At 45.9% G+C, this 26,714-nt stretch overlaps 1 protein-coding gene across 1 annotated transcript in view; it reads right to left on the reverse strand.

Moving 5' to 3' along the window:
- SORCS3 (sortilin related VPS10 domain containing receptor 3) overlaps nt 1-26,714 on the reverse strand; it is a 414,417-nt gene that overhangs the window by 310,871 nt on the left and 76,832 nt on the right. The window contains exon 3 of the mRNA XM_032595155.1: nt 25,405-25,504. Within this exon, the coding sequence (XP_032451046.1) occupies nt 25,405-25,504 (100 nt within the window). The remainder of the gene's footprint in view (nt 1-25,404; nt 25,505-26,714) is intronic.

Raw genomic sequence — 26,714 nt, forward strand, 5'->3', positions numbered from 1 at the left:
GAGGCAGGCTGAGGTTGAACGGGCTCCCGATGAACAGAGAGCCCTGGAAGTACACGAAACACATTAAACTTCAGCAAAATGAAAGGGTAAGACTGGAGTCCAAACTCTGCTAATCAGTCATCTTTCACCAGGTCAAGCATCTACCACTTGGCTGGCTTCCATCCCCACTGGCGCCCGCATGCAAACCACTACTCACTGCTGTGCCTTGTAATTAAAGGTAAAAGTACACACAAGCACTGCCAAAGGAGAGCAGCCAACATGTGGGGAAGTATCATTTGGAAGTGCCCGATGGTGTGGCAAGGTGCATACAGCAGTGGGATTCTGCCACCACTTTGCTGTGTGACCTTCAATAAGGCCCTTTGAGGTGAGTAAGAACTGGTTCACCAGTTCCTATTTAAGCAGCCATGGGGAATGGGCATCTGCCGGGAGCTTGGGGAAGGGTTGTCCTTCCAAGACCCAAGCTTGACTTGGCTAGTATGGACTGGAGGAAAACATATCAGATATTCAGTGTCACTTTTCTTCGTGGTGAGTAAAAATGACATGAGCTTTCAGCCACCCTGCGAGAAAACTTAAAACGGCTTGCAAAACACAACTGGTGTTCTCTATTCTCTCAGAAAAGAACTTCTTGAATTTTATAGAAGACTCTTCTGGTGGATTTAATATTCTGTTTCCTGGCATTCAAATTGAGACCAACTTTTTCTGAAATATGCTTAATTTCTAAAGTGAAATTCAACCGCAGTGGCAATGCATAAAACATTGATCCAGTTGGCAAACTCTACCTCATCTTTTTAGTCCTACTCAAATGTGACCTCTGCTCTGTTTCCTCCTCTAACTACCCTTGGTAGAATTAATCACTTTCTCTTCTTTGTTACCAATGCATTTGATACATCTCTCTATTATAATATGTTTCCTTGGGCAGAAAAAGTCCCATTCATCTTGGTGATCCCAGTGCCTGGCATCGTGCTGAGCACAGAGTAAGTTTTTAATAAATGTTTGCTGAATTGATGGCAAGCTGGGTTATATGCACTCAATCCTATGTTCAACAATAAGAATCGCAAACAGACCGCATTGTCGAATATCTTTGTTTGCCAAGATTTATGTGAGCTCTTAAGCATAAGCCTGTCTCCTAGGATCTGGACCCATCAATACAACTGACTAAAAGCCTTCTAACCTGGATGTCCCAGAGTGTCAAACTCAACATGTCCCGACCAAACTGATTATCTGTTGTCCAAAGCCTCTTGCTCTGTGGTCCGTGCATGGCTTATGAATACCACCACACCCTATGCATTTACCCAGCCACTCAAATGAAACCCTGAGACCTACACTACAATCTTCTTTGGAAGCTCCACATCCAAGCATGCATTAGGCTGGGCTTACTTTACTTCTCTAGCACTTCTAATAGCCAACTTCCACAGCATCCTTCCAACACTGCAAAAGTCCATGCCCGTGTCAGCCCTTGCCTAGAACACCATGGCAGCCATTTTTTTTCTTTTTCTTTCCTTTTCTTTTCTTTCCTTTTTTTTTGCAGAGCTTGCTTTATTTCTAATACACAATTCTATAACATTTTTTGAAAGTTTATTTATTTATTTTGAGAGAGATAGAGTGTGAGCAGGGGAGGGGCAGAGGGAGAGAAAGAGAGAAAGAGAGAGGGTGAGAAAGGGAGAGAACCCCAAGCAGGCTCCACACTTAGTGCAGAGCTAAAGGCAGGGCTCCATCCTATGACCCTGAGATCATGAGCTGTGCCAAAATCACAACTTGGACACTTAACCAACTGAGCCACACAGACACTCCTCAATTCTATAACGTTTTTCAAATTCATATGTAACAAATAGCTTCCTAGATCAACAAATACAATGTTTAATACCTACAGAGTATTCCATCATACTAATGTTTTTAATTTACTAATAAATCTCTTATGGTTGGGTATTCAAGTGGCTTCTAATCTTTTTTGCTTGTGTAAGGCAATGTCATACTAGACTCTTGCTGTCAGGCTCACCAACCTCTTGAGTCCAATCTCCACCCTGTTCTGCTAGTGCTCTTTCTTTTTTTTTGGGGGGGGCATTTAAAAAATACTTTTTTATTTTGAGAGACAGAGAGAGACAGAGAGACAGAGAGAGAGAGAAAACGTGTGAGCAGGGGAAGGGCAGAGAGAGAAGAAGAGAGAGAGGCTCCATGTCGTCACTGCAGAGCCGGATGCAGGGCTCAATCCAACTAATGGTGAGATCATGACCTGAGTCGAAACCAAGAGTTGGACATTCAACAGACTGAGTCACCCAGGCGCCCCTCCATCCCAGTGATCTTTCTAAGACACAGATCAGATCCAGTAACTCCCTATTCCATCAAGAAAAACAAAAATACAACTCACTAGCCCGATACAGGAGACCCTTAATCATGCGGCCCTTTACCACCTCTCTTTCCCCTGCCATCTTTTCACATGTGCTTTCACCCTACCTCACCAAAGTTCCTGGGCATTCCTGAACACATGTCTATGCCACTGCACATGCTATCTTCTCTGCCCAGAAAACCCTCCCCGCCCAACCCTACCATCAGTCCTCAGCAAAGCCCTACTCACCTGTTCACACAGCTTAAACACTACCTTCATGCAGAGCCTTCCTGGCCCTGTTAGGCAGGATCAGTGTCTCTTTCCTCTGTGCATTTATCACTCTTCTGGGAAAGCCTCCATGAAAGCAAAGGCCCAAAGCACAAGACACACTCAAAAATAGTCAATGAATTCATTTTTCTTGACTCTAACTAAACCAGTGCTTCTTGATGCTTGAAGCACACTGGAATTATCTAGGAAACTTTATATAATCCAGGCCTCATGCTAGATACATTAAAACAGTCCCAAGGGTGTTGCCTGGGCATGGGTAGCTTTCTAGCTCCTCAGGAAGTCTGAAGGGCAGCCAGAGCTGAGAATAAATGGCAGTGACTCCAGACCCTTAGAAAGCAGTGATGCATGTTTTCTAAAACTCAGTAGAGTCGGTGGGTCACAGAATGGAATGTGGAGTCGAGCAAACCTGAGTTTAAAACTTAGGTCATCGGGGCGCCTGGGTGGCGCAGTCGGTTAAGCGTCCGACTTCGGCCAGGTCACGATCTCGCGGTCCGGGAGTTCGAGCCCCGCGTCGGGCTCTGGGCTGATGGCTCGGAGCCTGGAGCCTGTTTCCGATTCTGTGTCTCCCTCTCTCTGTGCCCCTACCCCGTTCATGCTCTGTCTCTCTCTGTCCCAAAAATAAATAAAAACGTGGAAAAAAAAAAATTAAAAAAAAAAAAAAAAAAAAACTTAGGTCATCAACTCCTTAGCGAGGCAAATTTCTCAACCTCTCAGCCTCAGTTTCCACAGCTGCCAAATGGGGATAATAATAGTGCCTAACCCACAAGGGTCAAAGGGCTGTTTTAAGGATTAATCATATAATGCATATAAAAACTTAGTCTTGACCCCAGCACATAGTGAGTATGCTATAGGCTGGTATTTGCTATTCCTTCACAGCCCCCCCCCCCCAGGGCCCAAAACAAGCCAACACTCCCAACAGTCATTTGGAGGAAGTTCATGGACCAGATGACTGTTCTGCTGCTCAGTATCTCCATCAGCTCCCTGAAACTCCAACTGGCGATGCTGTCACTTGCTGTGGAGATCATTACTGGTAAAAAGAAAGCAGCGTAAAAGTGCCCCTTCCCAGCCTTGGCTGTTTTCAGAGATAATGTTACGTCAATTCCGACTTCTTCTGCCTCTGCAGTTGTAAAGGAAACCACAGTCAGACCTTCTAAATTGGTTATAATTCTGAAAGGAGAGAGAGAAACGCTGAGTGGCAACACTGGAACTGAGCATGAGCCGACAGATCTGTCTATCCCTCCGGCAGGAAGTGCCAGAGGAATACACCAGCCAACCTCTTTTGGTTGTAAGTCTTAGAGTACTAGAGGTCTGCATGAATGAGTACACTTACCCACACATGTAGAAAAACTCTGGATTTTTTTTTAACCCTCTCCAAAGACTCCATGAAAACACACCTTAAAAAACTACTGATGGCACACTTGTGCCCAGGCTGTGTGTTAAGCAACACACAAAAATATGAGATGTGGGCTCCTGCTCTCCAGCCAAGGACAGGACTTGAAAAGCTATCCACCATCTTTGCAGTAGGTAATGAAGCCTTAATGTTAGGTTCCAGAAATTACTTCTAAACCTAGCTTGACATCAGGCAGGCCTAGGAGACTTTTTGTTTAATATCTAGCCCAAACATTCTCCAGACCTATAAAGTCAGACTCTCTAGGGGGTAAATGAGGTCTGGGTTCCAGTATTTTTCAATGTTCTTCAGGTTATCTGATGCAGACTATCCATAGACTGCCTATACTATTTCAGGAATTGGGGGCAGAAGTTCCATCTGGGAGAAAAACAATGGATATGAGATACTGGGGTGTCAGGAAAAACTTCAAGAGGAAGGAAGGTACAAACTCATCTTTTTAAGGGGAGTAAGATTTTTCAGGTGGAGTGGACACATGTCAGTGAGAGCCAGGACATAAAGACAGGAAGGATGGTGAACAGGAAAAGTGCTAACATCTATATGATTTACTGGCTTATCTCATTTGATTCTCAAAAGGTCCCCATGAGGCAAGTGGCAGGCATTGTTGGTTGCCCACACAATATCCACCCATGCCTCTCCTTCTTACTTCCTAACAAATTCTGTCGAGGTACCCCCTCTGTGTGGACATGTGCCTGGAGGCGGCCGGCCCCACGAAGCCTCCCCTGGTCGGCCCAGTCCTAGCACCAGCACGCCCGAGGGATGCTGGGAGCTGGGATTGTCTGGCAACAGTTCCCTCATCCGGGAAACATGTTGTCTCCTATTCTGGATATTTTCGTGTCTGGATGTGATACGAGAACTGTGACCATCTTTCTTCCTCATCATGATGAAACCAGCTCGAGGACAAAGACCAACACTCTAGATGGCAAAGTACAAAATGTGAAAGAAACTGGCCCTTGACAATGTCATGGAAGCAGTGAATGAACAACCCAGAAGCACCCTACCCTTAGATGTCACCGTATGAAGCAATAAATGCCCCATGCTTTAGAGGGGCAAGGCAGGGCTTTCTGTGACTCATAGAGCCAAAGCATCCTAACTGATATAGGCAGGGGTTATGATTTCCATTGTAGGGATAATGTCTTGAGGTATGGAGCACTTAAAAAGTGTCCATGTCACAGAAGTGACACTGCTGAGGGGGACACAGGGAAGAGTAGACAGTTAAGCTCAGAACCACTTGCTGTAACACACGTAATGTACAGATTTTCTCCCATGGACAGTGGGGAGCTCGTGAAGGTTTCTGAGTAAGGATTGGCATGATCAAAGTGGTGATGTCTGACAATAAATGAAGGTCTCAAGTTCTGTATCACTTTTTGAGAGAATGACTATGATAACGGCCTACCTCCTCCCCACCTCCTCCTACCTTCCTTCCAGGGGTTGATGGTCAGGCCCCAAGCACCTGCCCTAAGACTTCACAGAAAACTCAGCATGCACAAGTTCATAAGCGAGCATCTGTGAGACCCAGATAAATGATTTTTATAGCTGCTCAAGAGAAGAGGGCGACAAGGAGTACTTCAAACCATTTACACTTGGCTTAGGGTCCAGCTGAGGCAAGACAGCTCCCCCAGACAGCCACGTCACACAGCCATTAATGCTGAGGAAATCTTCTCAGAGAAATAACTTTTTACAACCTTGCGTCTAGGAGGCTGGTCTGCTCTGAGCTACCGAATGCTGATGCTCTGTGATTTGGGATCAAGGTGGGGTGGCTGAGACCAAGAAGCCAGCAGTTTATTATTCCAAGCCACCTTTGCAGAGCTAACCTGTGTGCTAAGATTCTGCTCTGACATCAACCCACTCCTCTCCAAAGGTCCAGAGCAGAGTCAGGAAATCTTCCATGCATATATATGCTGTCACTGCCTCCCCAGGGATGATTAAAGATTGGAGGTTCAGGCCAAAGACCACTTTGGATAATTGCATCCTATCTCCCTGCTACTCTTCTTGTGTGACTGTCCTTGTCTGGCCCAGGCTGACTGCTTTAATCAGTCAAGTGCCTCCCCCTGTTACCATCCCCCCGACAAGCGAGAGGTGCCCTATACAAATGGGCTGCCAATAACCTCACAATCTCAGTTTGTGTCCCCATGCCCAAGCCTTCCTTGTACTCCATGGCCTATCTTCCTGCCTTCTTCCCTTCTTCCTCATCCTTCCATTTCGGGCCTTTTCTCACCGTTTGGACTTTAGAAGACCTTGTCCAATTTCAACCTTTAGTCTCCTCGTTCAACTTTGACTCAAATTCTTCTTTCATGTTGCTGCCTCTGACTGCTTTGGGTCCAACTTACCCTTGGTGGCCTTATCCATGATACATAGCTCCCCACTGGTCTGAAACACTGACTTGGCTCCTTCTAATCCCAGTGCCCTGGAAACTCTGGGTTTACTGGACAAAGACAAAGAGCATCTTAAAGCTCCTAGTTGTCAGTGTCCTCCTTAACCCCATGTCTTTCCAGGTCTGCCTGCATGGTGAAGTGTCTTTCTGTGTAACTTCATAAGAAGAGCACTGGGCTCAAAGCCAGAAATCTGATTTCAAAAACCACAGTTCCGCCATTAAGTGTCCGTATTACCTTGAATAAATGGCTTCCCTAACTGGGACTCAGTTTCTTTATCAGTTTAATGAAAGGCTTGAACCAGACAACCTTTGAGTTACCAATCAGCCTCATCTCCAAACGGAGAACCAAATTCCTGAGAGAGAGAAGCCAAGAGTGCCCCAGTTAGGCAGAGTATCCATTCATAAATGGGCAGACCCGACATGGGACTATCCCACAGAAGCCAGTTGTCTCAAAATTAGGACAATGATAATAATAATAAACAGTAGTACTGTTTGGTTTGTCACTGGATAAGCATTTGCAAACATTTCTCAATTAATACTTCTATCAGCCTATGAGGCAGGTACTAGTATTATCCTGATTATATTAGCAAGGAAACAAAAGCTTGTAATATTTAATAATGTGCCCAAGCCACCAGCTGCTAAGAGGTAGAGCCAGGATCTGAAGAAAATGGATTCTTACCCAAGTGGAAAGAGACCCCCCAGCCCTGTTGGGGGGGGGGGGGCGGGCTTCCAAATGGGAATGCCAGAGCTTGGTCCTGTTGCTTGCTCTTTTTAGTTACTGAATGCTACGGCATTTTCCACAGGCTGGTTACTACCCCCATCCACCCCAGTCTATTGTTTGTCTTATGTTTAAGAAAACACAGCAACTCTACACTCCTCTGACTTCTCCCCTCAGCAGGGAACATTCTTCTGAACTTCTTAACACAGGACCAAGGCATTGTTGAACTAGAAGGAAACACATCCCTCTGCATACCTATACTCCTTTTAGATAGCAGAGAGCCTCTGGAAGGTCATGGTGCCCATCCAAGCCAAGAAAGACCAAAATAATCACTGTCTTAAGACCTTATGTTTGAAAGGTGGACAATCTGAGTTTGAAACCTGGAGTGACCACTGCCCAGCTAGAACTTAGTGGTTTTGTCTCAATGTGCTCATTCTCTCTCCCTCTGGACCTCTCTCCTCTGCCCCTCCCCCATCACTTCCTCCCTCTCTGTCTCTGTCCCTCTACTTCCCTCATGCAGTAGTCATTCTCAGCCTCCCCTGTACCCTCCTCAGAACACAGATAACAACAGTAGTACCTTACATATTTTTGCATGTGAGAAAAATGTCACGTAAAACCATCAGCATGGCACATGCTCATTCAATATTAGCTTTTTTTTTTTTCTTTTTTGTCTTTCTAATACCCAAGCCAGAGCAAGGCACGTTCCTGAGTTCCTGACATCTAGCAGCAGGCTGAGCGTCCATGGGGGTGTCTCCCGGCATTTAGCACACTGCTGTAACTGCAGTCGCTGAGGTGGTGGCCACCAGCTCCTCTCCCAGCTCAGTCCCAAAGGAAAGTCCCATTTAAATACAACATCTGCCCGTGTGGGATCCAGGCCAGAAGTGCCTGCATGTTTCCTGGGCCTGGCGCCACACAGAAGGAGATCCGAAATGGTCAAGAAGGATAACCTGTACACCACCAAGAGGGAGCAATGCACCTGAATGTGCATCTACACAGACGGAGGTGGTCATGGGGGAATGATGCTGGGGCTCTGAAGCCAGACAGACCTGGATATGAATCCCTGCTCCACCAGCTCCATCTGCCTAATGGGGCTTGGGTGATAACTGGTAGAAACTTGGTTTACACACACTGCCCAGGGCTGGCAACCATCACTTTTAATTTAGACTTCATTAAGTGAGATAGAAGCAATCAATGCATCAGTCAGAAGACACACAAGGCAGGTGGCTGGGGAGAGAAAAATGGAAGGGATGCCAAGGGGGCAATTCTTCGTTTTAGAAGTTGAAAGGACATTGCCTAATGCTAGTTTGAGGGAAATAGATGCCTTTTTGCAGGACAGCAAAGTCAGCTGCGTGGACATGGGGTGCCTGGGAAGCTGGAAGCATCGCTGAGCAGAGGGGGAAAGGCCAAAGAGAAGTTCATTTAACCAGGAGAAGGACAGCATCTACTCTGTGCACTGTGCGTGCATATGCTATTTAATGCTTAAAATTGTCTTCTTAATCCAATCGGAAGCCCCATCTACAGATGAGAAAACGAAGGCTCAGAGAAGTGAAATGACACATTAAGGGCACACAGCCAGTAGGGCACAGGCTGTGCCATGAAACTCTTCCCTCCGCAGTCACACACCTTGCTGGGCACTAGGAGGGAATCAGGAACAGGTGGCAAGTTTCTAAACTGGACGCACCTTCCCTCTGGAAGCCAGGCGAAACTCTTGTGTATTTCTCGTAGCTCCTTCCTCTCTGGTTCATTTCTTTCCTCCATGTGGTCATCGTAAGACAGCCTGAGCCATTTCTCAGAGTTAGACTCACGCTGTGAAATGGCAGGGCTGACTGTCTGCATCTGCTCCCGGGGGGCCCTCCACATGGACCTGCCAGCACCAAGCTAGGCCTCCATTTGTCACTGAGGTCAGCATCTCGCTCTGCGCTGCCGGCTCAGACCCCCCGTGTGCAAGGGACAGACACTTACTTGCCGCAAACCTGCCCCTGAGCCATTTGGCAGACCTGAGGATCCCAGGACGCTGGCCCCTCATTACCCGGACACGCTCACCAGCAGAGTGTGTGCTGAGTGCTGACGTCTATCATTCTGACCTTGAGCCCGTGATGGGGGGGATGGGCTGGGAGCGAGCCACGCGTGCCAACAGCAATCCCTCTGCTTGGTTGAGCCCACCAAGGAAGAAAAAAAATAGAGTCATTTCTTTCACTGGTGGTGGTGGTTGTTTTTGTAACAGATCTCTCTACCTCAGGGGCAGTGAGATCCATTTGCTATATAACTGTGCATCGGAACATTAGCAAGAACACATCACCCTGCCATCTCAAGCTCTTTGTTAAAACTGCTCTTGCCTGTGACGCTCAGAAACAAAGACCCAGAGGTCTAGGGAGGGCAGGGCAAGGACGGAGGGCTGGTGTACAACGCTTAACACAGGCACCTTACAGTGCATCGGCTCTCGTCAGCCCTCCCCTACACCGCTCCCACGCTGCCAGTCCCTGCTCAAAAGCCTGCTGTGGCTCCCCATGCCCCTGCCCTGAGTCCTACTTCCATCCCTGAGATTTGGGGGAGGAGGTTCTACAGTATTTAATCTCACTCTGCCACTCTCCTGATCTGCAACTGCTAAACCCAGTATGTCTGGTAAAACCTCCACACACCCTGCCTCCCCTATCAGATTGTCTTTGTTCTTCCTTTCTTCTCCAAATCGAAAGCTTTCTTCCACAGCCCAATCTTCGCCTCTCCTCTTCACTGGTTCTGATTATGCCACAGGGTGACATCTTCCTCCAAGCTTGGTGCTTTATTAAATCCTTCACACCGGGATACATTGTTTTTTAACTGCCTTTAATGTGCCAAATTCCCACGATCTCAGACAGCATAACAGAACCCGCATCTCATATGACCACCCAGAAACATAGGCTTTCCTTTACTCCTTAGTTCATTCCAAACCAGAGTACGCACAGAAAGAGAAGGGTTTTGGTTTCCGGGTTTTTTTCCCCCCTTAACCCTAAAGTTTCCATAATGCTCTTTGTCGAGATCTTCTGTACACACAGATGCACAAGTACACACACATACATACAAACACATAAAACCCAAATCCAATAAAAATCAAATTAAAAAAAAATAGGTTAGGCAAACACAAGCCACTAAAAAGTGCAGGAAGTGGCCAGTTTTTATTATTCCTTTTAAATGCCTGAACAATCTTACTGCAAATCATATCTTTATTTAAAAAAATGTGATCTATTCAATGCAAAGCCCAAAGGGCACTTTGGAGAGAAGCCAGGCTATAGGTTTATATTCTTCCCATTTTCAAATAAAATGCAAAAGAAAAAACTAGTAATCATTTTAATGAGCCTTTAAATAAATTATTGGCTAGAGCACACTACAGTAATTTATACAGGGAACCAAATACATATATTTGCTGAGAAAGGGACTTTGTGACTAAAGAGTGAATTTCCAAGAATTACTTTAGATTCTTTTTCCTTTAAGTGATTAGTTTGAGTTGAACCACACTTCATATCCGTTCCATCACTGGTCACACTTGCAAAGGCAGGTGGAAATCTGTAAAGCAGGGTCTCTTCCCTCACTGGTCTACCCCCTTCTGGTTTCTTAGTTCTCCTTTATTTGGATTCCGTGGCCCCCAACAAAGTTTGACGCTTTCATTCTTGGAAGGTTACTTTCTGGATCACTTTTTGTATATACTAAGAGGAAAAACGTTTGGACATGGAATCAGTAAATGAAGAAGGTTTGGTCCAAGATCTGTTTTTCCTTTTTTCACTCCTTCTTTTCACACATTTCCCCATAAACGCTGCTCTAGCCTCTTGATAACTGTTAACTGATGAGGCAAGAAAAACGAGGTGGTTGTGAATTAACAAGAGTGGGACCATTTCTCTCCATCAGCAGAATAATCCATCTCCCACAGGCTGTCAGCAAGTTTGGTTTTAAGAGACAAGGAAGAAGACTGGCAGGGGAAAGAAGGTGGCAGTGTGCCTCCTGGACAGGGCAGGATGTGAGGCCCTCGAAAACCCAGGGTTCTGGGAGGTGCAGCCTCCCCTCCCCTCAAGGAAACTGAGAAGCACGCAACCCAGCAGGGGAGGCTTGGCAGCCCCAATGGTCAGCACAGAGGCACAGCCAAGGAGCCAGTGCACAGGGAGCCCAGATTCCAGTCTGTGATCATAATGCCAGCTCCGCCTCAATAGATACAACCCTCCCTTCGCTTTCTGAAGCTTATTTCCTCCAATACGGTATTATGTTTCTCATTTTATCCTAATTTTGCTCCCAAAGGAAGGGATAGGTAAATGATCCTTTATGCCCATTTTACAGATGGGATAACAGAGGCTTAGAGAATTTAAATGGTTTTTCCCTATCCCCATAGCTAGTTAAGAGAAAGGCCTAGACCAGAAATCCTAGTTCCTTCCCCAGGGAAGCATCTCTTCCCCAGGGGAGCCAGCCTCTTGTTTCTTGGATACCCATTTAGCCTGGAGCACAGTACTCAACCATTCTGTCTTCCAACATGCAAATGGCAGTTTGGATTTCAAGCCCTGGGTTTCTCATCCAGCTTCATTGAAACAGGATCCCAGTGGTAATGTCCTCTGGACTTTGGGCCAAAGAACTGAGAAGCTATGGATGTTTGTATGACCCTGCAGCTAACACACACATCAGTGAGACAGGTGGAGAGTACATATCCCCAGCTGTTCCCTGCTTGCATTCGCTTGCAGCTCGGGTTTTCTATCACGTCTGAGTGCTCCAGCTGTCAACAGCCCGTGCGTCTGTAGACAACACTGGATTAGCGGTCAGTAGACCCCGTCCCAGCCCTGGCTCTGCTGCAAATGATGTCATGACCTGGGGCAAGTCCCCAAGTGGTCCCTTCTGCTAAATGAGAGCTGGCAAAGATGATCTCTGGGGGCCCTTTTAGCTCCAATGTGCAGCTAGTCTGAAATTAAATATGAGTAAAAGTGAGTTAGGTGAGCACATTAGACCACGGCAAGTGACCAGGAGCAACTAGACCTCAGCAGGTCACTGGCCTCTCGGTGCCAAACTTTCATCATTTGTGAATGGAATGATGACAGTACCAACATCACAGGGTGGCTGATGAAGTATGCAATGAGTTCACATAAAACATTTAGAATAATTTGGGCACATAGTTAACTCTCAAAAAATGCTAGCTGCTTGTCACTGTTATTATATTATCATCACCACTGTCATTAATACCACAGACACTTGTTACCTTTGGAAACAGAAAGGACCCTCAGGAGGGACCTGTCTCACTTGCTCTTTAACACATGGCTTATTATACACATTCTGTGAAGGGACAAAGCAGGGCCCACGGCGACGAGATGCCTGGTTGAGGGTGCACCAAGCAGGTGGCCACGAAGGAGGAAGTGGGATGCAGCAGAGCCTGTCCACTGGCTGCTATCATGAGAGTATCCTCACGCCTGGGTGCTCCAGAGAGAGAATCTCTAGTTCCCTCCCTTGCAAGAGGAGAGCTGCACATGCCTACACGAGATAGGGACATTCATGTGACGCTGCATCAGCTCATGCTCATGGAAGCCCTCTGTTGTGCCACTGAGGATGCTGCTACTCTGGGTCACAGAAGCAGAGCCACTGAGTTATAGGAAAGCATCCACCTTCTGACCAAGGAACTGTAACTTCAGAAAAGAACTTTCTAGCCTGATGGAAGGGCTTAGCTGGCCAACATGCATCCCTAAGACCAAGAGCTATGGGGATCGCACCTTCCAAGGACTACTCAGCTGGCTGTGCATTAAGCCCAAGGTCCACAGGTCATCACATACCACCATGCAGCCCTCTGAGAGGCACCATCCAAATGGTGACCATCGAGACAACCCAAGCTGGAAGGAACCTCAGAAAGTATAGGAGCTGATCTTGCCATTATACAGATAGGGAAATGGAAGTTCTGAGTAGGGACTGGCTTATTGAAGAACACAGGTACCCAGGGGCAGAAAGGAAACAGAGGTCGTCTTCTATTCCTACTCTAAAGGTCTTGCCCTTCAAAGACACAAAATACTACATGATTCCTTTGAGTCAAAGGGAAGTCTCCGTGAGCCACACTCAGCTGATCTCTCCCACAGGTCATCAAGGCATCACTGGAGGCCCTCAGTAAGAACACCTACTAAGTGCTATCCTTACCCTGTGGCCCCAAAGGCCGCTTTGCAAATACCAGCTTTTCATCCGGAGAATCACTTAGAACTCAGAATATGGCACACGACACCACCTGGATGCAAGGAATTGAAATGGATTTTGGACCGTTTCCCAGGCCCCAAACTCCCAACTCCACATCCTAGCCTATCTAAAACACTTCAAAATGCAAAAGTCTCACAGGAAAATATGCAGAAAGAATCAGGGGACAATGGGAAGGATGTCGTAGCTGCACTGGGCCCTCATCCTCGCAAGCAAGCAGTGATCTGGAGCTCCTGAGCGCAAGGCCCTTTGTGGAGTGGCTGCTGAAGTCCCCACCTGGCCCCTGCTACTCACTGCCACCCCCTCCCTGGCCCTAGTATGCATTTGAGTTTGAGACCCCAACTCTATACACGCAGCCATTTTTTCTGTGCATGCTGTCTGCCCAAACTGCACACTATTTTTTTTAAGTTTATTTATTTTGAGAGAGACAGAGACAGTGTGAGCAGAGGAGGGATAGAGAGAAAGAGAGAATCTCAAGCAGGTTCTGCACTGCCAGCACAGAGCCCAACGCGAGGCTCAAACTCACAAAACCATGAGATCGTGACCTGAGCCAAAACAAAGAGTTGGAAGCTTAACTGACTGAGCCACCAAGTGCCCCAGACTGCACACCTCTTTTTCGTTAATTTTTTATTAAGGTTATCTAATTTTGAGAGAGAGGATGAGAGGGGCAGGGAGGAGCAGAGAGTGAGACACAGAATCTGAAGCAGGCTCCAGGCTCTGAGCTGTCAGCACAGAACCCGATGTGGGGCTTGAACTCAGGAACCATGAGATCATGAGCTGAGCCAAAGTCGGACGCTTACCCAACTGAGCCACCAAGGCGCCCCTGGACTGCACACTTCTAAAAGCGGGAAATTCCCCTCCAAAACACTTTGCTCAGAGCTAGACATTTAACAGATTGCTGAACAGCCTGAAATTATCTTTCTACATTCTCCTTTTTATGATTCTGACTGCTTTGCTTTAGTGTAAGAGATTTTAATATCTGTGAATGGAAAGTGTTCTGCCCCAAAGCCAACTCTCCCTGATCCTCCAACAATCTCAGGAGACATGGTCAGGGAAAGCAGGAGGCCAATAGTTTAAAATTCTGTGTTTTGCTTTCCTTAGAGGTTTTCCCACGTGTCAGAGAGCTCAGGGTTATGCTGCTGTATTAAGAGAATGATATGGGAATAACCAATACCCGACCACGTTCACAATGCCTCTTTAGTAGCCTGACAGAAACGGCTTGCTTGTCAGAGAAATCTGACTGGTAATTCCCACTATATTTCTGCAGGGTAGCCTGGAAGCAATTATCCTTCTCCATGGTAAATCAATTAAGAAAGAACGGTCTAACACTCCCCTCTTCTTCTAAGAAACTGCTAATTCTCTCACAATAATGGACAGAAAACCCCCAGAAGCAGAGTTAGTCCTATGAGGGTGCTGACTGTACTCTCCTGGCCTTTATATCTGTGCAAGGGCAGTCAACTTCCAGGTCAGAGTAGACAGCGTGGCCCATGTGGTCAGACAGAGGTGAATGGAGATCCACATTTTTTTACAAAAAACAAGGGCTCACCTGCCTGAGTTCAGTTTTCTCATGTGCCAAATTGGAATAAAAGTGCCAGGGTCTAGGGATTAAGAGCAAAACTTAGGATAGGGTGTAGAAGTGAACTCAGCCCAGGGCTTGGAACTTACAAGGAGCTCATAAGAAGTAATTATCCTGTTCTGATAACAGACCTTACAGCCTCCCCACACCCCACACATCTACAGAGGCATACCCACCTCTACCCTGCAGTGATTTAGTCACATTCCCTGGCAGTCAGACCTTCCTATGCTCTCTGCCGTTTCCAAAACACTGTTTCCAAATCTGCAGGTGGCAGTCACTTTTGAGCCAGAGCAATTAGACCATAGCAGGCCTACATTTCCCTATCCACTTAAAGGTTTGTTCTCAAATAGGCACCCGTAGGAGCCAAAGCCCTCTCTTGTGGAGGCACAAAGCCTTCAGCATGTGTGTGTTGTACAAAACACATGTCTGTTAAATGCAAGCTTGACCTTGGCACATGCCATTCTGCATGGACCAGAGGACAAGAATCAGCTGACAGTAATGAGTTCTAGAAACCCAGGGACACTTGTCTCCTGCGAGCAGCAGAAGCTATGAGAGGGAACTCAGACCCCACCAGAGCCCCTCCTCTGGGAGGCAAACCTCACATGTGCCTATTTCTAGAACTAACACACTGCCAGGCTCGGACATCACGCAGGCAATGAGCTATTTGGCCAATGGCTGGAGAAAGGCAAACGGAGAGGAATATGGAATTCACATCAAAAACAGTCAGGACAGGTCAAGGTCATTAAAATAATGCTGATGCCACCATGTCATATGACAGCCTGGAACAACTTCAACTGGAGTAGCTCCCAGCATTTCATACCAATACTCCCACTTAGGAAAGACTAGTAAATATGGCTAGTGTAAATCTCAACTTCCTTAGGGAGTCCACCATTGCTAGATGTATCCTGATGAATCTGTCATTCCTTGTCCTTATCAATGGGAAAGTCGTTGCAGACCCACCAATTACAAGTAACACAGCCTTGGCATAATTGACATAGAGCTATTTCCTTATCTCACCTGCCTCCTAAAGTGGCTGGGAGGACTGGAGGTTATACAGATGAAGTTATTAAAATGCAACTTAGCTCAGTAGGTACTCAATTAAGGCTAAGATGATTACTGGTAGAAGGAGACTGTACACATGTTAACACTTCTACTTTCAATCTAATGGCTTACTGGCTATCTGCATTTGGAGATTTTATGTCATCACCAAAAGCGTTAGAAAATCAGCAGCTATATAAATACAAGCACAATTTACTGTTTTGCCAGGGGCCACAGATCTCTGATGTTCTCACAGCCTCCAAGGAAAGCAAGCCATCTGTTAAATAAATAACTCACTAAGTAAAGAGCAAGTGTTTCCACAAGATTAACCGAAAATCTGCTGGATTTTTCATTGGCTGTCAGTGAACATGGGCAGCTACAGATAATTCAGGCACTGGAGAATCAGAAGATCTTGCATAATGTGAGCTGAGATGAGAATCCAGAGACCACAAGTTTAAACTTTAAGACATATTTAAGAAGGAAGCAAAACCAAAAATTGAATTACAAGGTCATAATGATTCAGAGCACTAGAGCAATAAAGAAACAAATCAGAGAATTTTCATCTGAGTATTTATGTCTAATTGTCATTTTGCCTAAGTGGCTGCTTAACAGTAGTTCTGGTAAACTGAATATTCTGGTTAAAAGAAAGCCACCATGTAAGTATTTGAATTGTTGGCATCTAGAGGCTCAGAAGACAATCAAAAACACAATAAAATGAAACAAAATCTAATTTCATCTTCCCTTGGATGATTCAGAAAGCACTTCAGGATCACATAGTCTCCTTATGAATTAATTCCTACTGCCATTTAAAAAAAAAAGTAAATAAATCCATGGCAATAGCCAGTCATTTGTTTTTCCCCAATCTGTGTGAAGAAAATATCTATGCTTTTAACTTTCTGGGCAACAGTACCTCTTAAGTGGGAATTAATTGTGCTTTAATGGCGTTTCTCAGAGAAGACATACAAAATAGGTCCAACTTTTGTTAAGTGGGAATGAATTCCCATGAGAAACTGCTCCAGAGAGCCTGTGGGGTAGATGGCATCTCTAGCATGAAGAAGTGGAGACAGCATATCTACTCCAGTAGTCTCTCAGTCCTAGCTCTCTGTTCTTTCTGACCCCAGCATCTGCTTTCACCAACTTTGTTCCCTGCAGGTCTAAGCACATCTAGGCTATAGCAGGGAGAGAGAAAGAAGTCAGAGGTCAAGAAAAACAGCAAAAGACCAAAGAAGACATTAATAGAAACCCAACAGGAAACAGACATGACAGATGACCACCAAAATGGATGCAAACAGGTGTGACCCTCCACATCCCACTTGGGAGAATCCTCATGAGAGGGCTGACCCATCATCTACGTGAAAATATGATTAATTCTGTTGTGGTCATAGATCAGAGATCAGTGCTGAAGTACATGACAAATGACAAACCAGTTCCTGTTTCTCCCAGAGTGCACACACCCTGAGATGTGATTCCATCTGACCCCACGTCACTTGTGGGAAGCTTTATACTGCAAGTCATGAGACCAACTGGCAATGGAGCCACCAACCAGCTGAGTGACCTGGGTGGACATTTATCGTCTGTGGGCTCCAGCTTCCTTCTTAATGAAGGGAGAAGGGCAGAGACAGAATTGAGACACATCACTTCTGAATTGACTGGGTCCAGTTTTATCATGTGTCCATCATGGACAGGGCACCAGCTTTAATCGAAGTCATGAAGCAACTGCCCCAAGCTTCCAAGACAAGACTAGACTGTAAATTTTAAAATACTAGGCTGTGACTGCATAGAAAGAAAAGGTGCAAAGTGTGGTCTGGAGAAAAGAAATCCAGACTGAGAATCATGAGTTCTGGCCTCTAACTTGGCTCCTTTTTTCACCCAGTTATGTGGGCTTTTTGGCTTCTGTCTTCCTGTAAACGTCATCTGTAAAATGATTACAGATAAACGATTCTTAACTGAGACTCCATGGACATCTGTGGTCCAGGGATGAGATTCCAGCTGTTCATAAACTGCTAAAAACTGTTTTCCAGTTTTATGTCAGGGGCAGGTTTTAAGAGAAGAGATCTAGAGTTTTGATCACTTTCACAGAAGCACTGAAGTTCAACAACTATTAATAACTCTTTGTATAAATAAAATCTTTGATCCCTTCAGCTCTAACATTCAAGAAGTCACATGACAATACTGAAAACTGTGTAAAAGACAGACTTTGGGAAAAAGGAAAGACAAACTGCTCCACTAAAGCCAGCAATGGGTATCTAAACAGCCCTCCTGATGATCATCTGAGTTCTGGCACTTGACTGGTGGGCACAGTCTCAGGTCTGGGGCTCTCTAGCTAGATCGTTGGGTATCCATCACCAACGCTGAACCAGGTGTCACCCATTCTGCTTCCTCTCTTTGCTGGGGCTGTGGAGGCAAAAGTGAGGAGAAGAGGGGGCTATGAGTTCTCTTGCTAAGGGTTTGAGTCAAAGCTGTTCTGCTTTGAGTAGCATAAACAATCATCACCCCCGCTTGGCCTCCACCAGGTTGGAATCAGAGATCAGGGACATCTGCACAATGGGTTCAAGCTCACCCCTGCACTTATTCTCACTAAAGAAAAGGCTAGAAAACCACTGGGGGAATGCAAATCGGATCACAAGAGGAGATCTTGGCAGTGCCATTTTTGTTGGGAAAATGAATAAAGTTTTACACCATTAGATAGCCAATGGGACTAAGACAAGCTCTGTTCTCTAGCTTGGAGACCCCTCTTCTGGGTTCCTCTTGCCCTGTTTGCTGCACATGCAAAAACCCCCACAGACAGAGAAGCTGACAACTATAAATTACCCTTCCCGCTTGCATTCGGCACTCAGATCTTTGGAGAAACGGACCACCGGTATTAAATAAATCTCTGATCTACCAAGATCTCTGAGCACCGCTTGGTTTTTCCGCCAGCGTTCCAGCCTGGTTCTGTAACATATTTGGTTCCCTGACCAGGAAACCCAACTGTGCTGACCCATTGTTGCCACCGGTTTGGGAGAACAGCGAGGCGGTGACGGCACAAGGAATCGCAAGGGAGAAGACACGCCCTCCTTGAATTTTGGCAGTGTCCCGCTCAGTTGCCTCAGGCTGGCCCTGCTCTGCCGTTCCGACTCAAGGAGACTTTGCAGGTGAGGATCTGGACCCGACATCGGAACTGGTAAGACTGGGGTCCAATCTAGTGAGGCCCACTCACAAGAGTGGAAGGGGGACCTGATCAGTCCCCAGACACTTCAGTAGTCTCACAGGTAGAAATTCCGTGGATGGGAATGTAATAACCTCTGGTGTGTATGTGAGTGTGAATGTGCAACTCGATCTAGCTTGCCTGCCAAGTTCTATTCTGTGGCTCCATGGGTGGGCACCCTTAAGGTCCCCAAAGCCCACAGAGTCTGAATGGGCCCGTCTGCGATTCTGTGGTGAATGGCACAAAGTCTATGGTGGCATCAGAATAGTTTCTGATCATAAGTCACAAAGCTGAGACCGTTACAGCTAAGCGTCACCTAAGTTCCTTCGGGACACGGCCAGACAGGCATCTGACTGATCTCCTCATTAAAGGAAGGGCCCCTATCCCTCTGTCTTTGTGACTCTGCCTCACAGGAACATTATGGGGTCAGGACAGAGCAAAGAAGGCAGTTTTGGGGAGACTATGGAATTAAGATAACCCCTGGCATGTTAAGGACCCTATGTGAGTTAGAATGGCCCACTTTTGGTGTAGGAGGGCCCTGTGAAGGAACCTTGGATGTCCCAATGATCTGCTGCATCTAGCATGTTGTCTCCAGAGACCCTGGTCACCCTGATCAATTTCCATACATCGACTGGTTGAAATTGCCTGAAATCCTCTGCCTTGGGTGCGATTCATCCATAGCAAGCAGAGTCAGGCAAAGGTTTTAGCCACTTTATCCGGAGACTCACCCAGAGAGCCAAAGAAGCAACCCACTGCTCCCCTAGTGTTTGCAGGAGATACGAAGGAAGATCTCATCCTTCTGCCACCTTATGACTCACAGGGCTCCGTCCCCTGACTGTCTCTCCTCCACCACCAATACCACCCATTTCTCATCCCCTCAGGGACCCGGAGAACCCTCCTCCACAGGGACCAGTGACCAGACTGCATCCTCAGCCAGGTGCAGGCGCTCTCCAGATGTAGGTCCATATCCACGGGTACCAAGAGTCTGTACTCCTGGGGATCAGAGCAGGGGCTGAGAAGCCCATGAATATGCCCAGCAGCAAGGGGATTCCCCCGGGGATTATTATAAGAGAATATGCGAGGCTTACACCCTGTTTGCTCCAGAGGCACAAAAGAGCCAAAACGAAAGGACGGGGAAGGTCTAGCCACCAAAAGCGGGGCGGCCCAGAACCTCCTTAGCAAGGGGTCAATGAGCCTACTGCAAGGGGAAAGGACATTAAAAGAATAAGTGTCCCAACCAGGGAAAGTCCCAGAAACCCAGGAGGAACCTCAAGGGGACCTTATTGGTCTGGCCGAAATAGAATCAGACTAAAAGGGACACTGACTCCCTCTCCCTGTTCCTCTGCCTAATAGATGTGAGGGATTCTCTCTCATTTCCCAGGTTAACAGCTATAATTGGAGCCAACTGTGGTTAGTCTACCTGGGGATGGAGACTTGAAGGAATATTCCCAAGCAGTTGCTGCTTCTGCCTTCCCTTCCCCCTCATGTTTCTGCACCAACTTGGGTGTGGTCCTAGACCACCCTCAGTGCCTCAGGCACCATTGGTTCCTCCTCCCACCCTCCAGGTCAAGGAGCAAAGTGCACCCTCTAGGACCACCCATTTCAGATACCTCCACTGGTGCCCCAGGTGAAAATTGACAATGGGGAAAAATTGATGGACTTTTAAGTGGACGCAGGTGAAACATATTCAGTGTTGAAACTAATTTAAGTTTGTTGGCCCTGTCTTTAAAGTTATCAGCAAAGGTCAAATAAGCTCATGTTATCTCTGTTGCAATTTATTAATGATAGTTAATTTTGTCTGTCTCAAAGTTTTCATGGGTAATTGTTGAGATAACTTTCAAGGTCCTTAGTAACCTGAAACTTTCCAAATAGGATGGAAATGCTAAAGCTTTGATTACTGAACATAGGTTTGTTTTTTTAACTTCATATTGCTGAGAAATTAAGGCTATTTGGACCTATTGGAAAACATGCTTTGTACTTAATTGGTTCATGAATTTACCATCTAAAAAAATTCTCATTGCAAACACCTCTCAGTTGGTTACTAAGTCCTCAATTGGAGACTAAAGTTTCCTAAGAGTTAAAATTCTGCTAAGTGTACTTAAGACTGATGGAAATAAGGAAAGCAACCCTGTATGTAGGAAAGTAGTAGACATGTAAGAAAGATATAAGGAATGGATATACAGTTTTGTTGAGGGTAGAAGAAAGTAATTTTGTCCTAAATGAGACTGGTTATTTGGAGAGAAATAGCTTTAGGACAAAGTCTGAAGCCAAAAGAAAGTTGTAGAAGGTTGAGATAAATGGAATTTTAAAAGTACACTGGTATAAGGTTAAAATTCTGCTTTTCTCTTTCCTCAAATGACAAAGTTTTCTTGGACTGTTGATCTGCTCTTGGTAAGACAATGCAAACAAAGGTTTATTTTCCAGGAAAACCAAAGTTTTATGTTTCATCTTTATCAGGTCTTTGATTACTTAGTTAAAACTTTTCAATGTTAAAGGAGCTAGGTTTCGGTAACAACTATATAATGCCATACACTCACCTTTAGAATCTTTTACTGCCACGTTGGTTAAATAAAGTTTTGTAATGATCTGTAATCCTATTTAGGATGGACTTATAACTTCCTAAGGTTTTAACAAACTTCCCAGGATTTAAATGGCAAATGAAGTCTTTTGACCAATTAGGCCCTTTTATTTGGGATACTAAGTTACTTGGAAAGGCACTGTCGTACGATGGTAAACCTTAGGTTGTACTGCACTGGTAATGCTGTAACTGCCCAAATATATATGCAATTCCTAAAGTTTTAATGTTCTGGTATAAGGTCATCACTTAATATTCTGATTACTTGAAGTGTTATGTGTCACAGAAATAACCGAATTTCTTTGTCAATTGCATCATAATGAACTCTCATCAGATCTTTAACAATGTCTATTTCTGAGATTTTGTCATTTATAATTGTTCTTATTCTCCCACAAAACGTGTTTCTTCTTCAAGGAGATTTATAAAAAGGACTTTAGGGACAAATACAGGTATTTGACGTCCTTAAGAATAATACTAAAATGGGTAAGAATTTCCAGAACTAAAAAGCTGCATTCAAATTGAACAAGAATTAGGAACATGGGATTAAATGAACTAAGGAAGATTATAGTTTTGTGATTCTTGTTGAAAATACTGCTTGTTCTCTGATGTTTTCTCTTCCAGATTAAGGAAACTTTCTCTTAAGATATCTATGATATACAGAAATGTCATAAAATATTCATTTGTAAACTGAAGCATTTATCTTTTCTCTCTACATAACTCCCCTGAAATTCAAAAACTCTCAGTGAGTATTCTTTCTTTCATGGCAATTACAGTTGTTTGCATAAGTTCAATAAGAATCTGTTCATCTTGTAACAGATCACCATTGGAAATACTGGTTATTTTATCAAGGCTTTGACTGGAATGTCATATTTGAGAGTGACATTCATAGACTCAGATATGACCAGACAGCTTTAAGGAACTAAGGTTGGCTTTATGAAACATGAGGCCATAGAGCCCCTTGGAAAATGTTGGCCTGATACCTTACTTACAGAGTTCCCAGCAGCCTCACCAGGTGATGAAAGAAGGTCACTTCCTGGCAGGTGCAGGAACCTCAGGATATCTTGGGGACCTCATAAAGAGGAATTTTCCCAATTGTACAGGTATCACAGGCCTGTCTGATGGCAAGTATTTGGCTTGGCTTCTGGCCTGGAGAGGCTACTAAAAGTTCAACCAAGAGATTCCTGATAAAAGGTTCCAGCAAAGCAAACTTTAAAAGATCCTCACGATCAATCGCTATTGGTGAGCTTGCATAGATAATTAGGCCAGGATTGTTAAGACTGGACTTGTTCTACAAATGCATTGGTCTCAATTTGGCTATCTCTAGAAAGGTTGGGGGGGGCTGGTTTAGAGAAAATAAAAAGACTATGTTTCAACAATGCACCGTTAAGGATGTTAAATTCTAGTTCTGTCTTTAAATGTTTGTTGTTTGCCTAAACTAGACAACTTGAAGTAAACTTCAGAAAAATTGTCACAGTATTTCGTGTATAGACAATCTTCTGTGCTTGTTATTCTGTGGGGATAGTACTAAGACCCTATGGGCATATGATTATTTTTTTTTTAATTTTTTTTTTCAACGTTTATTTATTTTTGGGACAGAGAGAGACAGAGCACGAACGGGGGAGGGGCAGAGAGAGGGAGACACAGAATCGGAAACAGGCTCCAGGTTCGGAGCCATCAGCCCAGAGCCCGACGCGGGGCTCGAACTCACGGACCGCGAGATTGTGACCTGGCTGAAGTTGGACGCTTAACCGACTGCGCCACCCAGGCTCCCCAAGCATATGATTATTTAAACAGCTAGAAAACAGGATGGATCTCTACATATGCAAACCATATCTTCCCTAAACCTGATCTGACAGTTACCAGAAACCTGCCCCTTTCGAAGACTTGGAGGTGGACTTTACAGACACACAACCAAGTAGAGGACTCAGTTTCGGGTACCACCCCATGGTGATCACTCCAGAGCTAAGAAGGCCAACTCAGAGGAACCCTCAACGTGGCAAAGTGATCCAGATCCAGTCAACCCGCCTAAACTGACCCTCAAAAAGACACTGGCCCCTGAGATCTCCAGCCCTGCTCCAGCCACACCCCGGAAGCTGGCTGGCCTGTGCAAGGCAAAAGCCTGAGGAATCAACTTGTGGACTCAGCCCAGGGATTTGGATGCAACTCGGCCAGCCCTTGCCCCTTACTGGTGTCATAACCCTAATCTTGCTTCTTGCTGTTGGGCTAATAGGGACTGCACCAACAGGCTGGATGTGGAACGGATGACAGACTCCCTGGTAACCTGACAAAGCCAAACAAACTCCCTGGTAGCAGTGTCCCTCCAAGATAGGCGAGCCCTCCACCTCCTCACTTCAGGAAAAGGAGGGACTTGTGTCTTCCTGGGGCGGGGTGGAATGTTGCTATTTTGTAAACCAATCAGGAATCGTCAGGACTAAGGTTAAGGAACTCGAGGAAAGAATTCAATGTAGACAACAGGAAAATATCAGTCAATGGAGAGGATGGGATCTCACAGACTGGGCATCCTGGCTCCCTGCCCTGGAAGGGCCCCTCCTTTCCTTAATTTTACTTGTGACCATCAGCCCCCATATACTAAATACCCTGGTATGTTTTATTGATACCATAAAATGGCCAACGGGACTAAAATAAGCTCTCGTCTCTAGCTTGGAGACCCCTCTTCTGGGTTCTTCTTGCCCTGTTTGCTGCATGCACAAAAACCCCCACAGATATGGAAGCTGACAACTATAAATTACCCTTCCCACTTGCATTCGGGCTCAGATCTTTGGAGAAACGGTCTCCTCTGAGCCCACCGGTGTTAAATACATATCTGATCCACCAAGATCTCCGAGTGCCACTTGGTTTTTCCGCCGGCATTCCAGCCTGGTTCCATAACATTTTCAGCCTTTTAGAAACCCTGAAACAGCCTTTTAGAACGCTGGTATGTTTATAGGGGCTCGGCCTGCCTAAGTTTCTAAAGAGCAGTGCCTTCCTAGTTGCAGTAAGATCACCTCTTCCCAGAGCCAACATATTACACAGTATTTATTTTCTAAAACCATCCATTATTCCATGGAATCCAGGACCCTTCCTCCCAATGGGTCTCCATGACCAAGGTCTGGCCTTATATGATCTCCTCCACATCCTGGCTATTGAGTCCATTGGAAAGTCAGAGAGCCGAGGGGCCACCGGAGCCAGGTCTGCTCTCTCCTGCCTCAGCAGCTGTTCTAGATCAAGTCGGTGAATCCAGGAACTGCCTCTCCTCCCCTCGGCAGAAACAGACTCCCCCGTTTCCAAGGCGCTGTCTGAAAACAGACCAGCAACAGGGCAACTGTGGAAGAAGCCAATTCAAGAAACAAGCATATCCATCCTCAAATCACAAAGCTGTTACTCACTGCTGTCTGACTTTAGGCTAGAAAATTCATATCTTTGAGCTTCAGTTTCTTCATCTGTAAAATGGGGACAATAATAATGTCTAGCGCATGGATTCGCTGTGAGCATAAACGAGATAAGGCATCCCTGGCACAGAGGAACACCTTACTAGTTATATAATTTTACTGTTGTTGTTGAAATTACTAGTATTGAGGCAGTTGTTAGAATTATAAGCAGCGTTTGTGATGTTCTCCTTGGTATATCAAGCAGGCCCTCTCTGATTCCACGGCTGTGGGTTTTCTTCACTCCTGGTCCCAGGCAGCCCTACTACAACTCCCCATCCCCAGGGAGAGGTCAGGACCCCTGACCCCTAGTCTTACCTTCCTTTTGTTGGTGGGATTGACGTAGAGATAACTGAGGACAGTCTTCAAACCTACTTTGTCATTCAGCTTTTCATAGGTGGTGCCATAGTCTGTTGATCTGCAGGTAAGAGAGAAACAAAGGGAGAGATGTTTCACCAAATGGGAGATTGTATTCAAAGGGAAGCCAGGCTCTCCTTCAACTTGCACCTTTGTTCCCAAATCACAGGTGTGATTCAGAGATAAAAGGCCCCATTAATTTTAGAACAGCAATTAGACCACTGCATCTACCTAAACTCAGTCCCCTTTGCTCCCAGCCTTTCTCAGAGACCTCCTTTTCTGCCCTCTGTGACACTGTGGGTACAGGTTGCTGCTGGGGACTTCCTGCTCCACCTTCAGCCCAGGCGTCCCTCTTGGTGCTGTGCAGGGGCACAAGGAGCTGTGTGCAAGGCCAGATGGCTTCCTGAGGTTACTGGAGTCCAGCCAACCTCATGCCCCCTCCAATGAGCCTGAGGCTCGGGATCCTCTGGTGGAAAGAAGCCCATTAGGGTCCAGTGGCCAAATCAGGCCGCAGCAGGCAGAGGGTGTGAGCCTCTGCACAGAGGAGCAATGGTGTGTCAGGGTGAAAAGTCAATGTTGTTGAACTACTGCCAACAGTTCATTATTCCAATTACCCTGTTTGTCCTTTGGGCCTCATTTCCAGGGTTTTGACCTTATACCAAAGCCACAAGTCAGGTCTCAGAGAGCAAAGGCAGGCCAAACCACAGGCTCCTTCCTCTCCACCCCACCTTTCCATAGTGGAGGAAGGAGAAGGGGTGCCAAACAGGGAGGCCCCAGGAGCTAGGCTCGCTATCACGCTTTTTACCTCACTTCCCAACTCCACCCCTCACTTGCCCCCCTCCCTCTTCAAACAACCGGTATCATCAGCTCCCCAACTCGTCTTTCCCTCATTGCCTTCCTTGGCTAGATCACGAAACTTCTCCCACCCAGGCTTTAGAAAATCAGAGGTCAGTTTATTTCCTCTGTGGTCACCCAACTTCATGGGTGCCTGCATTCTGTCTCAAGTCTCAGATCCCAGCTCTAGCTGGGTGCCTCCCCTAGTAACTGCCTTTTCCTGGATTCTTCATCCACCTTCTCACCAGAATCTGCTCCTGTCCTGGCCTACATCTTATTTTTACAAGCCTAGTAGCCAAGGCTTGTACTATTTGATGACCTTTAAGAATTATCCCCACCCCCATCTAATCTAGCAAATTCCACGTCCCCACACCCAGCTTGGATGCCCACCCTCACCTCTGTTAAGGCTTCACTAGCCCTCTTCCCAGTCACTTTCA

This window comes from Lynx canadensis, chromosome D2 (genome assembly GCF_007474595.2).
Source record: "Lynx canadensis isolate LIC74 chromosome D2, mLynCan4.pri.v2, whole genome shotgun sequence".
NCBI classification, from domain to species: Eukaryota; Metazoa; Chordata; class Mammalia; order Carnivora; family Felidae; genus Lynx; species Lynx canadensis.